This window comes from Cygnus olor, chromosome 2 (assembly GCF_009769625.2).
Source record: "Cygnus olor isolate bCygOlo1 chromosome 2, bCygOlo1.pri.v2, whole genome shotgun sequence".
NCBI lineage: Eukaryota > Metazoa > Chordata > Aves > Anseriformes > Anatidae > Cygnus > Cygnus olor.
The window spans coordinates 124,138,481-124,156,106 of NC_049170.1; the positions used below are offsets into that span (position 1 = coordinate 124,138,481).

General features: G+C 35.2%; 1 protein-coding gene across 3 annotated transcripts in view; it reads right to left on the reverse strand.

Annotated features, from left to right (window-relative positions):
- The window catches only part of PDE7A (phosphodiesterase 7A), a 77,834-nt gene that overhangs the window by 20,295 nt on the left and 39,913 nt on the right, over positions 1–17,626 (reverse strand). For 2 of the 3 annotated variants that reach the window (XM_040545772.1, XM_040545774.1), the window contains exons 2-3: positions 16,321–16,381; positions 8,793–8,876 (exon numbers count right to left, since the gene is read on the reverse strand). In XM_040545772.1, coding sequence (XP_040401706.1) covers positions 8,793–8,876; positions 16,321–16,381 — 145 coding nt within the window. The remainder of the gene's footprint in view (positions 1–8,792; positions 8,877–16,320; positions 16,382–17,626) is intronic. The other variant, XM_040545773.1, reaches the window with a different exon arrangement.

The following is a 17,626-nucleotide window of genomic DNA, read 5'->3' on the forward strand; positions in this document are numbered from 1 at the left end:
CATTCTTTGCTAATTTCAGTGACCCTAGGTAAAAAAAATAAAATAAAAAAAAACACAGGGCACCATAACAGCTTTACTTTCTTTCCATTTGTAATGGAAGAGTGCATTACATTTGCTCTAGACATGGCATGAAAACATTCCTCCTCCCAGCCCAAACGTCCTTCATTTCATTTGCTTCATTTCATGAGCTTTCCGTGTGCTAAATGCCTTTCTAATGTCTAATCCTGAGCATTTGTTCTTAAGAGATAAGGACAGTATAAGGATAAATTAGAATGACAAAATAAATAAGTACATGACACGAAAGCAAAGTCAGGATGTTGGAAATGCTAAGAAGGAAGCTACAGCATTCAGAACCAGCTTTGATGCAAGAAACCTGAAGACAGAAACTGTAGGTCTTTGTGCCTAGTCAACAGCAGCTCTCCTATGACGTTCTTCCATTTTTAGTTCATTCCCCACTTAAAGTTAGAATACCATCCAATATATTTTTTACTTCTAAATTCGTTTATTTATTTATTAAGACAGTCATTCTTGTTTCCAGGCATCTAGAAATGAGATGCGAATAGGACAAAAAATCCGAAATACTCTAAAATAAAGAAAAATTAATGATTGTTTACTAACATCAGTTATTTTAGCAAAATGTTATGAATAAACATCAAAAATATTAAGTTATGCAAGTTGCCTTCGTGCAACGGGTTTCATCTGCATTCCAAGATGCAGAGTCTAATCTTTTCCCACTCTTTTAGGTGTGTTCTACTTCATGAAAAACTGAAAGAAAATTTATCACAGTTATCACATTTCACAGGGATATTAGATTTTTTTTTTCTTGTGTTGAAATAAAAATACAAAATAGGGAAAAAAACAATCAAAGCCACCTACAGATTAATATATTTATTCTCAATGTTTGATATATTTATTCTCAATGTTTGCATCTTTTGTACAATAAGGAAAAAGAATGAAAGGAGGAATGACAACTTAATAGTTTAATTTCTTATTTATAGAAGCCTTAAATCCTAGCAAAACCAATTCTTTCAATGCAAAGATAATGACTCCTAGCCTCTGATGGGGTTTTCGTCTAAACGAGGCAGTCCAGCACATGAACTTTACCTCCACATCTTCCATGCTACAGCCTGAAACATAAATATGAAATTATCCATGATAAAATTTATTTATTTTTACTATTATCAGTAGAAAGAGTTTAACCGAGGATATCTGGTATCTCTGCCACTAACAGAAAAAAATAAATAAATTTGAGGTGTATAATAAAAGAAGTGAAAGGGTGGATCTTTCTTGTGTGTGAATATTTCTTATGTTTGAATATCAAACTGAAGTTTGAGGTGCACAGGTCCACCAGAGGAGATTCTTTTTCTAAAAAAAATGAACTACAGAGAATCTCTTCTCTCTTCATGGAAGATCTCACAATTTTGGTATAGTAAAGACAACTACAGATTTACTTAGCTATTCTTTTCATTATTTTTACATAGCAGATATCACAAACCTTGAGATACTAAAAGAAATTTTCCACTACCTGTAAATATATGTGAAAGAAATATTCAATTTTGCATGACAACTGTAACTGTATTTCTAAGGCCTTCCAAGATACAAATCACTTTCTATTTATGAACAATTTGAAAGTATTACCTAGCACTTCACACCACTAGAGGGACCCATAAGCATTCTAATTTCCAATCTATTCCCATCAAACCGTTAGGAAGTGCATTATATTAGATCCCTCTTTTTTCTTTGAGTCCTGTTTAGCTCTACATTAAGGTTTTCACTGTCATAGTTTGCATTTTTAAGTACTTTTAAGGCATTTGGTATTAGACTCATTAAGAAAATCTATGATTTAATTTGTGAGATACAATTTCAGAAGGACTTTAAAGTTTATATATACAGATTACTGGTGTCTAAATTACATTGTTATACTTCCTTAGATCCACTCTTAAGCCCCTGTTAGCACCATTGTAAGGCAATAGGTCACCTCTTAAAAGAAAGTCAGGTCAAACTGTTTTAAGGTATCCTATGTATGCATTTGTGTACACATTCATACTTTTTTTTTTTTTTAAATAAAATGAACACTGAAAATTATGCTACGGATTAAGGATTAGTGAAAGAACCATGGCTTTGCAAGTGTCATCTGACTGACTGGTAAAAAAAAAAAAAAAAAAGGAATTAACTTTCAAGAAACTCTAGCAGTACTACCAATCTAGTGGAAACGCTAGCAGACAGATACCCCCAATGATCAAGTATAACCATTAGACACCATGATCGTGGAAGATAATACCCTCTCTGAAGAATCTTGCAGAATAAAATACTGTCTTAGCAAAGTATAGAAGCCACAGACCATCAGAATACTTCAGGATGGATGAGACTTCTCATAACTCTTTGGACCAACTCTCTGCTCAAAGCAAAGAATTTGAGAGAAATGACTCAAAGTACAGGGATTTTACTACTACGGTACAAATTAAATGCCAAGTCACCAAAGGTATTGTATGCCTTTAAATAACACAGCACCAAAAGTGTAAAGAAAACACTACGAAAAGATATCTAAAAGGACTCTATCCATATAATTCTTTTGAATTTTGGCTCCTCAATCTTTGTAAATACCACAGGCACAATATAAAATTAAGTGAATTGAGCAATGGAACTCCTGTGCTGGACTGCATAACATTTTGTAATTATCTGAGAACTAAGGAACAGTACACATAAGACACACTCTTTCCCTACCAATATACTGAATCATAACCCCAGCAATCTTGTAGTTACATGCTTTCTGTCTTTGACCTGACTCCATCTACAGGGGGCAAGGCAAATCTGTAGCTCACACCAGTATAGTGTAAACCAATAAACTTCATTGAAGGAAAATATTTAGGTGAGTATCATCAGAATACACTATTATTCCTTGGGGGGAAAAAAGTTATACTTAAGTCTCGCCAGTGTTGAGATGTTAATGCTCTTGAAGAAGAAACAAGAACACATGACAACATAATGGTTCAAGTCTTCTCCCAAAACAAGGATAATATATTCCAGACAATAATCACCAGATCTTTTTTTCTACATGTCTTCCAAGAAAACACCCACTCTTTTGTGTTCTATAATTCTTCAGTTCCATGACAATGGAATGACAGAACTATCAAGTAATTCTTTTTGGCCTTTCTTCCCCACACACACAAATGAAAGAAGAACTCAAAAAAGAAACACACTGGTAGACAGAAAAAGGAGAATTCCTTTAAAAGGCTGCATGACTGTAAGTTGAAAAGTCACACTGGGAACAGACAAAAACAAAAGAATGTGTGCATTTTTTTATGATGGCAAACTTGGCTCCAAGTACAACTTTAAAAATAAACTACCTGGAAAAATGAACATATTAGAGAGGTTCAAAAGATGTGAAAAAAATAGAATGTGGTTGTGTCTTCTTCTAAGGTCAAACTTACCTCAGCAATAAACACTACGCTGTACCAGTGCAAGACTCCAGAGCACACATGCTGTTCTTCAGAAACTTGAGGAATTTGTAGATAAAATAACCATCTATGATAGCAAAATATATATGTATCTGTCCTGTATTCTTAACTGGAAGCTTTTACATGGAAATCTTCCTTAACCAAGCTTACAAAAATATACTTGGATTTCAAGTTTAATTTCACTGTGTTATTTTGACCAAAGCTCTTTTTAGATCTTCCCATGACTAGGCTTCTGCAACTTCCCTTGTGTGATTGCACTGTCTACACTAATTTAAAGTAAAAATCTCTCTCATCTGAATGAGAAAAACTATATTCATAATCTGGATTGCTAAAAAAGAGATGCTAATTTCAGAATGTGTCCTGCACAGAAAGGCAGCTTTCAGAGAAATCTCTTGAGTGTGAGCCTTTCAGTCCTTAGTACTGGTATTTTCACACGGAAATAAAATACTTAAATCAACCTCTCACCACACAGCAATCTCCTCGCATGATTTTATTTGTTGGGAAATTTGCCTTTCTTCACAGTAGAACATTTAAGAATAACTTTCTTTCCTGTTCAACAAATTCAGCTCAGTAATTCCTCTATTTTAATGAAATAAAAATGAGCATTCAATTTCTTCTGGGCTGTGCTCATTTTATCTCAGCCTCTAGATGACAGTCAAAAGCATGTTCAGGTACTGTTACGGATTTCCCAAACTCTTTAAGGCAATCAATTTGGACTTGGATTCTTCTTCCTCACTTGACATCTGGCCTTTCAGCTAAGTCTACTTCACTGTCCAAGGTATATATTTTCAATGATTTGTGAATGAGGAAAGTTCAAAGCAACACTGAAAACAGCAGATGCTGACACTTGCCAGATCTCAAAGTAGCAGATACTATGTTCAGTGTATTTATCCACTCTTATCTTTGTCTGAAAGTTGTACACCAAAGATAAAATCTGGCATTTCTTCATGTGTTTGCACTCAAAGAGAATCAGATTTATACACTGCCAATGCAAGCCACCTGAACTCTTCCTTTCCACCATAAAGAAGGCTCTGAATGCAGCCAGGGAGAAGACATCTATCTATATCTCAGTGATGTCAGCGAGCTCCAATCACGTTTTCTCTCCAGGATGTATCTCTGTACTGTAAACACCAATTTGATTCAAACCTGAGTCATTCCTAAATGTTTACAGAAACGTACTGATTAACTCAAAAATCTTCTCTTACTTCTAAGATATTTTAACTCACAGGTGTGACATACTCAGTTATCTCTGGAACACAAAATAGAGCCACGTGTTGGCAACATCACCATCATCTCGTACAAATATGCTCAGACTACAGTGGCATGAGAGAATTGTGATAGCCTTTTGACAAGATCTTATCTGTTCTCATGCAGATACAAAAGGAAAGGCAAGAAGAAAAAAAAAGTTTGCTCTCCACAAGACCAAAGTTTTTTGTTTGTTTGTTTTTATCTGTTTCTTCCAAACTATACCCAACCACCTTTTCCCAAAAAGGAATTTTATAAGTATTAAGTTGTATCTGCATAAGATGCTTCATGATTTTGTTTGTTATCTTATTCATTTTGGCTTCATTTCCCCACTGTAACATATTGTACACCTCACTGAGCATATTCACTGATTTTTCTCAGGTGAAACAGTGATGAGAGTACACAATATATTCTGTTTGTATATGCCAAAGAGTCTTCACAAACACAAAGTATCTATACGCACATATATACATGCATACACTTTAACAAATTAAACTTTACTTATAACCTCTCAATAACCAGAAAACAAAACCCTAAAACTTTATTGTTGGTTTGCTATTTTTAAAAAGGAAGCATTCACATACTATCATTTACCAATTATTCTAGCATGTATTTCGTTTTGCAGCAGCTTTTATCAATGTAATCTGTTGACATTAAATTGTTCAGAAACAATTCAAAAAGCAACCACTTTAACTGTAGCCTATTCGTAAACCACCAGAGAACGAGAATGATCATAACCACTGCAATCACTTTTTCAGTAACTTCCACGACAATCAAACTGCACATGATGGTAGTCAGACAGTAAAATGTCAAACTTGTTACCTGAGGAGTGCAATGTAGATTCAGTGCTCTATATTCAAATAAGTAAAATACTGTTAAAGTATATGCAGCTTACTGTGTAACTGTGAAAAATGTATATCCACTGAACAAAAATTACATTTAATTTTCTTCTGAGGAAGCAAGTTATGTGGCTGCTCTCCCTCCTCCAGAATCCACAGCCTTCAGCTGCTAACTTGCCCATGGTTCCACAGAAACATAATCAACAGATGACAGTAACAGATAAACTGCTAATTGCCGTCCCAGTGACAACTGATTACCAACCAACACGTGGGACACAATACTGACTTTTCCCATGTGGCAGGATGTAGTCTTGTTCAAACAAAAAGCTGTTTTTTGCGCTGTTCTTTCTGATGAGTTCCTGTGAAGAGCTAGCAAAATGTGATTCCTGGAACAGCGTACAGTGTAGAAGAAAAGCTGGCACCCAAAAAATGTAGTTTGACCATCAGTCAAATCTTGCATTCACAATCCGCAGATGTGTCTCCCACATTACTATCTCTAACAACAACAGAAACAAAAACATTTTTCCAGCAGTCACTTTACAACTGGTTTTCCTAGAAAGAAGTTACAGGTAAGAATACTTCTAGCCAATTTAGAGAGTTGAATATTCATATACCAATTACAGAATGCTGGGATGAAGATACAGACACTGAGCTTATAATCCTTAAGAAGAAATAGAAGTGATCTTGAGATGTTAAAGTTTACTTTGGTATTTGGCAACGCAAGCTGAAGTTGCAAATGAAAATAGTATTAAAAAGAAAAATGATTGATTTTCAACCTCCTCTCCCCACAAAAAAAACAACAGTAGCTTTCTGAAAATACAGTCATGTATTTAAAATTCTGTACTCTTCAAACCTATCAATAAAAGTTTGGATTAAGAGTCTATTAATAAAACATTGGAAAAACTAATCAGCAGTTTATTGGCTCGACTTTCTGAAAGACTAGGACGTTCTTCACAAAATATCACTGAGAAAAAAATGAAAATGATGCTAAACAACAAAAATTAGCTAAGCAAAATATAAAATGGCAATAATGCTTCAACACTGTGAATGACAGCCATGATATGTCATCTGTAAAAGAGGTAAGCAATGATCATTGCAAAATTTTGAGAAACACATTGTAGAGTTAGTCAATAATAGATGAAAGTTACAATGAAACTTCACAAACACCAGGAAGGAAACATAGCCATGCATTACTGATGTTCGGTACGTAGCTGTTGTGGAGAAGAAAAAAAAGGACAACAGTCAGATGCCTTAGTCTGCCTCTGCTGTAGAAAAGACCCATTTCAGCGCAGTTTTTGCTCCAAGCAAAGAACATGTTTTAGCTTGACTGGCTCCTCTCTTATGGTTGACCATTTTTCAGCCCCACAGCTGAATATGGTAAAATTCTTCTGGAGTTACCAGAGGAAAAAATAAATAAGGATCCCAAGAATTAGGTCAGATCAGGTCCCACAACTCCTCTCTATCAGCAGTCTAGTAGCAAGATACTAAAACTTTTGCCTAAAACTATTAGGGAAACACTGATCAGGACTCAATTAGCATTGCAGGGAAAATGAAAACTTTTTTTTTTTTAATTCTGTAAATGAACAGATAATTTATTGGTACTGTGGGATATGGGGCTGAATTCCTTATGTGCCCTCGTTCACCTGAGAATTCCTTATTCTTTATAGGAAAGAAACTCTACATGAAGTAGCAGGAGTCTGAAGTCTAAGATCAACTCTGCAACGGGCCACAATTCTTAAGTGCAAAATAAATCTGACTATAATATGGCAACTCAGAACTGCCACAGCAGCTGACTCCAGAGGAAAGTTACAGCCAAAGAATTTTTGGGCCTCCTAGCAACATTCCTTGCTGTCATCAGACACCACAGTTGATGTTGCTAAAAGTTGCTGCCTGTGCCTGAACAAGTAGGGGCAAGAAGAAAGGGTGTAAAAATCCTTTTCCTCATCTGCCTGATGCACAATTGTCAGGACGGAAACAGCGTGATGAGTATCATAGAAAATACAGTTAATTTGACAATGGCAATAATATCACACAAGACTAACATGCTGTTCTTTTAGTACTACTGTTAATATTTTCCTGTATCAGCATGAAATGCCACATATCTTTTTATATATATGTATATAAAATTAATAAATTGCACGCTATTTTTACAGTTTGTGATTTTTTTTTTTAATTCTCGGCAGAATTATCAGGACTTGAGACAGAATCCTTCTCCTCTTTATTTAAACATTCAATACATCGTACTCTTCAAACTTTGTTTTCTCACCTATTTTATGAAACTAACTTTTGAATGAAACTAAGAGTTTAAGAGTTTTAGATTTAAGTAGTGACCTACTTTAAAAATGAGCAACTTCAGGTAAGATCAGACTATTAATTAGCACAGTTTCTGCCACTCATTTTTTATTAATAAGGTAATTACAACCACACTTGTTGCCATGAAATAGCTTTTCTAAATCTCACCGTTGCACAGACTATTCAGAATTGTGCAGATACAACGTTGGTATAGATACTTCACGACAATATGTTCATGTTATTTGCATCCTTGAATTAACACATCATCTGCATTCTGCTGCATATTCAGGTATGGTGGTTACTGCAGCTTTGATATTACAAGTACTGATATATTTAGTTATAATATGGATGTAAAGAAAAAAAAGTGAATTTATCCAAAAATATTCTTATTGTAACACTTCTCTGAGAAAAAAAAAAAAAGTGTTTCCTAAAACCCATAATTAAAAAAATTAGTCTGCTATTTGCTTATAACACTTTAATCTCTATTTTAGATTCGTCCGTCTGTGAAAAATTTAAGGTCTAGCTACTTGTTTGAGAAAATGAAACAGTGACTGACTACGATCAGGTCAAGAACAACGTATGGTAATTCTTTTCAAGTATCATCCTGCACCGGGCCCTTCTGCTGCTTTATAAAAGCAGGAAAGTATTCTTCTCAACTGATTGTGTCTTCCAAGTAAGTACTCAGCATACACATCAGTATTTTTAGGTAAGTCTTCATTTCCATAGGAATTCAGGTCTAAATTCAATAACTACAAGTTTAAGCTATATTTTTAGAAACAGAAATTTAGTGGTGAAGATTTTCTTATTCAATTTTTGGTAATGAAGTAGCATGAAAGATTTTAAGTAATATAAAAAAATGGTCTTGCTATATAAGCTGCTAACTATTTTTAGAGGCTCATTAGTTAAACTTAATGGAAGCCTTTGTTTATTTGTCATTAATCTGCTTTTAAATACTTACAGTGAAAAATACGGAAATCAATGTATGGATGAGAACCTCTTCTCTCTGTTTCAAATCCTGCCCGACTTCTTACTCGCACATCTCCTAGAAACAGGGTCAAGAGTGAAATAAAAGTGTGGAAGAGTGGCAGAGATAAAATGCAAATGAACATAGCCTGGAGGGGTAAAGATTCATGTACTTAATGGAGTAGGGTTATTCAAACAATAGGCCTATTTCAATGCTTTTCGTTTTAAAGGTGAAATTCAAAACAAAGTTTGAAGACTTGTTAAACATGCAATTGCATGCTTTCTCGTCAAAATCTCTCCTGCCTAAAGCATACGTTGCCAGAAGCATGTGACAAGCATTCAGATGAAATTAAGAACAGCTTGCTACACCAGTATGGTAAAAACGCACCTTGATATGACAGGAAACAATAACATTAAAAGTTGATTTGTTCCTCAGTAACACACATAAAACAATAACATTTTGTATAGTACAAAAAATATTCAGCTTCTAGAAATGGTAGCTTTTAGCAAATAAGCTAGTTACAATATGATTTTATTTTACATAATAGAATATTTTCCCACTAGCATTTACTTACTTGTGCTCAGCTGTTTGAATATTACACATGAGCCTATTAAAATATCAAAACTCAGTATTAAAATTTTATAAAACTATTTTGCACTGCAATTAGCTTTAACCTGAATTTTAGCATGCTTGTTGATTTCTACTCAGGCATTTTACCAACTGAAAGCTGATCAGTATTCTTTTGTATGGTAGATGTATGCATAAGCAGTTCACTTGGATTAAAAGCTTTCACTTAAAAACCTTTAGCAATTACAAATTTGGGCAAACCAAATGCATTACTATTTCCACGCTGAGACTTTTTTTGTTAAAGTGAAATCTAAGATGTGGAAATTTTCTGGTTTCTAATTATGAAAATCCTTTAAGTGTAGTATGCACCTCTCTTCAAACACAGTGATTTTCATATTAATCAAAACTATTTAACGCAAGAAATTGAGATTGGTTTAGAGAGAGAGAGAGAGCGCGCTATATAATTTCCAGTAACTAGTAGTATTCTAACTGCTTTTTTCTTTGCCAACTGGCTAATTTGTAATGTTGAAGACGACAGGGTAAGTCAGAAGATACTAAAGTTTTGGTCACTATCTTTAGGTAATATACTTTTAGCACTTAAACATCTGTCCAGAGATATGTATCTACAAACACAGACATATCTATAGTGACACACTTCACATGAATGTTATCCTGTGAAGCACGCTGGAAGCACCACAGAAGATAAATATATCCCAGGCTCCCTCTGTAAAGAATCTAAAGTTGTCTTATCAGTAAAAACATAACAAATACTTTTTTTTTTTTAACTGAAAACCTTAACAGAGCTGCAAAGTAAAGTAAGTCCATTGCTATCTACAGAAATTATTTTCAGACCACTGACAATATACTGAATTAAAAATTTCAAGCATTCGTCTGAGCAGAGGTGCAAGAGGCTTGCCTTTTTCCAGACAATACAGAGGCAGCAAATTGTAGAACTCTTCTGTTAGGCACAAAGACAGCTGGTGGATTTAAAGAATGAGCAAATAAAAAGGAAAAGAGGAAATTTAGGAAAAGGGGAGGTGAGTACATTAGTAGTTGCGTAAGAAAATATGTTTACACAAAGGAAAATGTAACCTTCATTATCCATTACGCATATTTATCTGACAAATCAGTCAGATACAGCTGTGTAAATTTTCAGTTGAGCTTTTTTTTTTTTTTTAACAGAAAATATGATGTAACTTTTATGAATGATACTTATTTTTCAAAGTACCCTTAACTTTCAAAATTTACCAGCCTTAACGTGAATTAGCAAATAGTTTCAGGCAGTATACAACTGCTCTTGCAAACAACTTACTTGTTCAAAGTGTCAAGATAAGGAGAAGTTCACAGAAAAATACCTGGAGACTAACATGGAATTCTGCAAACAGAACAAGCAGGTTCATCTGACAAATGATACCTAGAAAACTTCTCTCTGACATGTTTTTTTGTTTTGTTTTTTAATTATTATTTGCTAGTGCCTACTCCCAACAGCTAGAATAACAGTACCTCTGTTTCTCTTGAAATGCCAACAATGTTGTGGATTTTAAGTAGGACAGCAAGAAAAATGCAGAACTAACTCCATTGCTTTTATCAGGAGTTATAAAACTGCCTAATTACAGGAATAGTTAATCAAAAGAAGAAGTGGTATACTAAACATACATATGGCAAAAAATGATGGTAACAAGATACAGGTAAAATGAGATTATTTAATTGTATACATATTAATTAAATTCTCAGAGGAAAGCAAAAAAAAGTCATTAAGTAGCTGTTAAGCAAAATTCTCCCTCTTTGGTTGTGGCATTTTGTTAAGAATCAAGTTCTCAACAACAGTTTTTACAGAATACACTTGAATTTATTCTGGAATTCTGCAGAATGTTACCAGTTCTACAGGACTGGAATTTACTGAAATAACCAAAGTAGAAATTCCTACTGGGTCAAAACAAAAGCCGAAGAGCTGTCTTCATTATTGTTGTATAGTACTAGTGCATTTTTCAAGATTTCAGACCAAAAATGTGATTTGAAAAATTACTCCAAATAGAAAGGTAGTATACTTCTGTCTGAAATTCCCACATGTATAGAATAAAAAGGAATAACATGTCACTGACTGCATGTTAGCACATTATGAAATCATGTGCCTAAGCACAATGAGATTAATCTCTACTGCACATATGTCATTAGTCCCACAACATCCAGAACTACCTGACCATCATTACGTAGTCATTGTTCAGTTGATCTGAGCTCTGAAGATCGATTGATGCCAAATGTGCTAACTTTATTGTGCGTACTCAGAGCATTCATGTTGATTTGCTTCGAAAATTCTGCGCAAGATTTCGTAACCCTATCACTTGGAAATGAATTTAATTTTAAGAAAAATATGTTCATCATCATAGGTAACTTAAAAAAAACACACAACATTTCGGATTACTTTTACCAGACACTACCGTGTAATTCTTTCAAACAGCAACAGAAGTCAACATCAGAGCTGGTTATTATTATAGTAGCTGAAAGATAATTAAATTCAATACCTAAAACAAGATAACTTATGAGAAGTTATGTACTTAGGCCTTTTTAAAAAAATATTAAAGTGGTTACAAAATCTTTTGAAACTATCAGATCACACTGCTTATACAGTAAATTTCCTTGAAGGAGACAAAATGGTAGCAAGCTGACAGTTTTTAAGATTAAGTGTCACTCTAACCATTTTAACTACTGTGAATTAACTCCTCTGCTTTCTTAAGGAACACATTAAAGTCCAACATCTTAGTGACAGTGGACTTCCAGGAACATTTTTTTTTCCTGAGAGTTTCTGTGAATCCAAAGCATTAAGATTATTTACTTTATGTTTTTCATAAGGGAGGAAAAAAAGTATGAAACCTTTCTTTCAGAATTTGGTTTTACACACAGGCCTAACACAGTGTCTGTTGGCTGTTCAATCAGAACTTTTTCCAGAATAGTTCTACGTGCCCAGGGTGGATTGCTTTTCTTAAGACAAAATCTGTACAGGGAAAAACTGATTTGAAGGCTCAGTAAATAACAGAAGGAGGAATAAGGTGTAAGAGGGAAATTCGCAGGTACAGCTGAAAAGGAATCAGGCCTTTAGTAGAACTTACCTTGAGACAGCTTGTTTAGCTCCTACCCCTCTCTCAGATTCCTGCTTACATTGCAAGGACAGCTCTGACACTCACAAGGCAGCTGAAATGCCATAGTTTACATCCCTGCATGTTAAGGTTACACAGCACATATTTTGTGCTACCCTAATCTTCCAGTCTGAACCAGTAACCACGCAGCAGCTGCTTGGGTAGCCGGGGCCTTCTGGAGAAGGGGCAGAAATCTCAGAGATCACGGAGGACAGCTGGGAGCAGAAGCCACCTCATGGTAAACCACCCACACTCAAGTGAAAGCCATGAAGATGTGAAGAGCAGGATTTCCAGAAAGAATTACTAGCTTCAGAGATTCAAGTTCCTATTAAATTTGCTGGAGAAACAGATGACAGGTCAGCCGAATATGCTGGAATTAAAGCAAAAGCAATACCACACAGCAACTGCTACCACTGAAGAGCATGCACCTGCATTACACATTTGCTTGCCTCCACTTTTTTTCTACGTCAAGTGATCAGGACCCCTAGAACAGAGACACAGCTCCAGGTACAGGGAAGAGGTGCATGCTCCCTGACACAAGCAGTCAGTGCCCCAATCTTTCCAGCCCATGCACAGTAGCAAAACTTTCAGGCAGTACAAAACAACTACCAAAGAAATAAAATTAAAAAAAAAAAAAAATCAGAAAAGTGAAGAAGAGAAAAATCAGTAAAGTACCAAAGATTACATGGAAGCACTTCTAGGTATCGAGAATTCCTCATAGTTGCTGAGAGAAGTAGAGCTGACTGAGGTGATGCAGATATATTAGCCCGTCTGTCCAAGGTTTTAAAAAGAAAAATTCTACAATGCTGCATCTGTATCTAAATATTAAAATAGCAAATCAGCCACTCGGGGGTGGCCTAGTGTATATTTTGGGAAGGGGGTATGACAGCTGAGTCATTAGAGTCAACACTGTTTATATTGACACTGGATGAAGACAGTTGAATTAGTTGCTTGTATCGTGTGCCCCTAAAATTTCATCTTCTAAGTTGAACCTGGAAACACTGTCCTACCACAGGAATTTCTACCTACTTGGTGCAAGTGAATATCCATTGAGTTGCCACTTGAATGGCCTGAAGACATTAAAGGAAGCAACTCTACAGCTAGCTCAACTAAACAGATGCTGAGGGAGGTGTCCTAGATACCCTTGGGTTTATATTTTGGGTCTGCTAAAATATACAGTTTACTGAGGTACAGTCTATTAGTAGACATAGTCTGTTTGGAATAGCAACCAATGAAGTAAAAAGGCAATACCTCCCATGACTTTGCAACTTCCCTTTAAGCTACAGCTAAAGGATTTCTTACAGCTTGCTCTGCTAAAGTTTAAAAAAAAAATCACAGTTCTGTATGGGAAATGTAACACTTCATTTTTCACAAATATTCTAGTCAAATATATTCATTCTTCAATCTACTCTGATGTGAATGTTTCTACATACCGATGCATCCAACTGTTCAGCTTTCAGGCTGGTCTTTTGTACAATCCATTTACGAATACAACAATAATAAATCTGTAAATAGTTGCTATCTTGCATGGTACGGTGTATTTAACATTTGGGAAAGCAAAAAGTGATCACTAACAAGTGAGAAAATAATAAAAATTTAACATACTGATTCAAATATCCAGTGAGCAATTTTGTGTTTGTTGATGTCCTCCAGCAGAAGTTAGAAGACGTCTATCCTTTAACAGACTTACTAGTTCAGAATAGCTAGCATACAGCATTATTAAGCAGTAATGCCTGCAAAAGTTAATGCTATTCATAACAAACACCAATCACATAATCTAATAAATTAATTCAAATTAGCTAACAAGTGCAATTCAATTTACTCAACACATTTGCACACACATTCTGAATATATTCCATGTCTGCCTATTGGAATGACCAGTGAAGAAAGATTTCAAAAACATTAAATTTTCCCCTCAGGTCAGCTATATACACACACCAGGAACCACAGAAAAATATGCTTTGGTTTCTTCTAGATTTACTTGATCATTAAATAAAACTCTTCTGCAGAAATCATGGGCCTAACTACTAGATGATACAATTAATTTAAACTTCCAGAACAGCTGAAGATAACTCTTGATCTCTGAAGAGAACTATTTTTTTTACAAGCTGGACTTCTACCATTAGCAGATTAGTATCAAAAAATAAAAACAGACATATGCTTACAGTACCTTTAATTCAAGCCTATCAGTGCATTTTTAAACAAAATGAATGCCTATTTCCCCTATTAGGGGATTAAATGTATTCAATTTGTACGATTTTATAAGCAGAAAATTTTGTATTTTCTAATTATAGCAAAATAAATTTAGTTTAAAACTATGAATCACAAAACCAAGGAAACAAACTACCTCAGGCCTGAATTTACTGTCTTATTCTTACGACTAGAGCAGAAGCAAATCAGATTTCAAAAAATTCTAGTGTTCATCTTGCAAGGATGATTGAAAATAAGTGATTTTAATTTTTTTAAATGAAATAAACCTACTTCTTCCCCCCCCCAAAAAAATGTTAGCACCTTTTTCAATTAGCATTTAGAAACCAGCATCTTCTGTCCTCCTACTTCTCTTAACAAATCTCCATACACATTCTCTTATCAAAAATTCTTTACTAGACAGCCAGTGCTATACTATTAACTTGACAAGCTTAAAAGAAAAAAAACGAACAAAACTTAAAAATAAAAATGTAAGATGCTAAGTCAAAGTTCTATTTATATCTATGCACACATACACATGCATTTGCCTACACATGTAGGCTATGACTAGAAATTCATATATATGTACACATGTGTACATACATATACAGCTTGTGACTAAATTCATAGAGAACACAGTCACGAATTTCTGAGGACTGGAATATGTACAAATTGCAACTGAATCAAAAAGATTCGGGGTGTAAAAATACATGTTCTGGCTGACCTAGTTGAATCAGGTTAAGAATTTATAATCACTAGCTGCTCATGTTCGTCGGGCTGTGCAAGACAGCATGTAAGCATTTGTAGTCCATTTCAACACAAAATCACAGCTGAAGTTGGCTTAAATTAAGCAGTGTAATTTTGCAGCGAAACAGACTTAGGAGCATATACAGAGTCCATCATGCCATCTGCAAGAGCTTTGCATCTTTCTCCTCGCAACCACTGACCTCAGGTCCATCCTCTGTACACTCAGTATCATGGAGGGTGTCCCCTGCTGCTTGCTGCTCCCAGTACTGCCCTTTCTCTTTGATTTGGCTTTACCCTTTATCTAGTTGCTACCCTGGAAACATTCTTCAGAAAGCTGACTAAGCCACTAGTCCTGTCACACATCCTTTCCCTTGAAGTCATCTTCTAGAACTAATAGAAGTATTGTTTAAAACTGTATCATTATTTTAAGAACACCTTGAACATTTCACTGCCTCAGCATTGAAATTTTTTGAAGTGTGTGGTAATCCTCACGCACACATATTCTCTAAGCTACAGTTTTAATCAGAAGGATACCACGCAGAGGTGATAAATTCCATCACAGAAATAAAGATCCGTCACAGAAATAAATGAGAGTCATTTGGAAAACTAAACTTCTACCAAATGTGTTACATTAATTATAAGAATCGTAATTGAGTTTTCTTTAAATACCGGAGTAAGGCATCTGACACAATGGTTAATTCAAAAATAAAAATGCCAAACCACCAAAAAAAAACAAGTAAGCATAAAAATGATTTTCTAGAGAATGTAACCAGAATATTTTCCAGAAGAAAAGTTTAAGGGTACAATACTCAAAAAAAAAAAATATATATATATATAAAGCAATCATAACTGTAAGGGCTTTGCAATATAGAAATTGGTGTGCTTACCTAGCATACGAATGTACAACGCAGTCTGATCAGAGCTGTCATAGGAAATTGCTCCACGTCTCTGCAAAAAAAGTGTATTTCACGCATGTTACAACTGATTTTTTTTTTTAATTGAAACAAAATATTGATTGTCCGTTTCCAATTTACTCCTTAAAATTAATCTTCAAAATTTGAACACGCATCCTTCAAATATATGTTCTGATTTTGTTTTTGGAGGGGACAAAGGAAGGACAAGAATTCATGAAGAAACTATGAAAAACAGGACCAGAGTGCGGAAGAAAAATATCCCTCTACATTTCTTTCCAGATGCTTCTCAACATTTCCTACAATAAATAAGGCACAGAACAAGATTAAACAGATGCAAAAATGTGGTCCTTATAGCCTTCTATGGTGTAATACCTGAAACAAATACTTGCAGTTCCTAGCTTACTTATTTATCCATAGGTTCTTTTAGCTTTAAAGAGGGAAATTAGTTTTAAAAGAAGTAAAAACTTGAATGACACCATTGCTGCATCTGAGGAATTGAACATTTTTTCTGCAAGGGCAGGACGTGGCTGGCATGTGCCACCTTCCTTCCACCCAGTACTTTCCGTAGGCAAATCAAAAGGTACCAGAGAAGCAGGATGCAACCCATAAAGGCTGAAGAAAGGTCTACAAGAGTCATCAAGCTATCTGCGCAGGACACAGACTCCCAAACAGGATGTATTTCTTACCTACACAAAGCCGTCTTTATAGCTCCACACACATTGAGCTGATGCGATAACAGTTATAATTCAGGAAGTTATAATTCCTGAAAATGTGGTGAACTAGTCCTGCAACAGCTAAAAGCTGGGGGAAATGTTCCTGTAGTTACACAACACCGGCATCATGGAGTCTTTAAAGCTTGGCACAACCTTGCACTCATGCCTTTCCTTTCGTGTATTTTCACCACCTTCTGCCACTTGCCACCCTAGGGCCTTCACCAGTGCTTTCTCAGCCCTAGGATCAGGGTGTCACCTTACAGGATCTAGTCACCTTACAGGATCACCTTACAGTTAGGGCAATTTTGCCAGTTCACAACACCTTTAACTAAATGGATTTTTATTTATTTATTTTTTTGTAAGAACTCCTGACTTTTTCTTGTCCAACACATACTGAGAACAGAGAAGTCGTCTGTGCCTAAAAGGTTTATCATACCCCTTCACGAAGTTCAGGTAAAAGCCAGCCTGGAAGTGAGTGCAGTATCCCATTTCCCCTCTGTATAGCAAGAAAAACAACACATACCATAGGCACAGGCCTGAAAATGTACAAGTTCAAAAGACTGGAA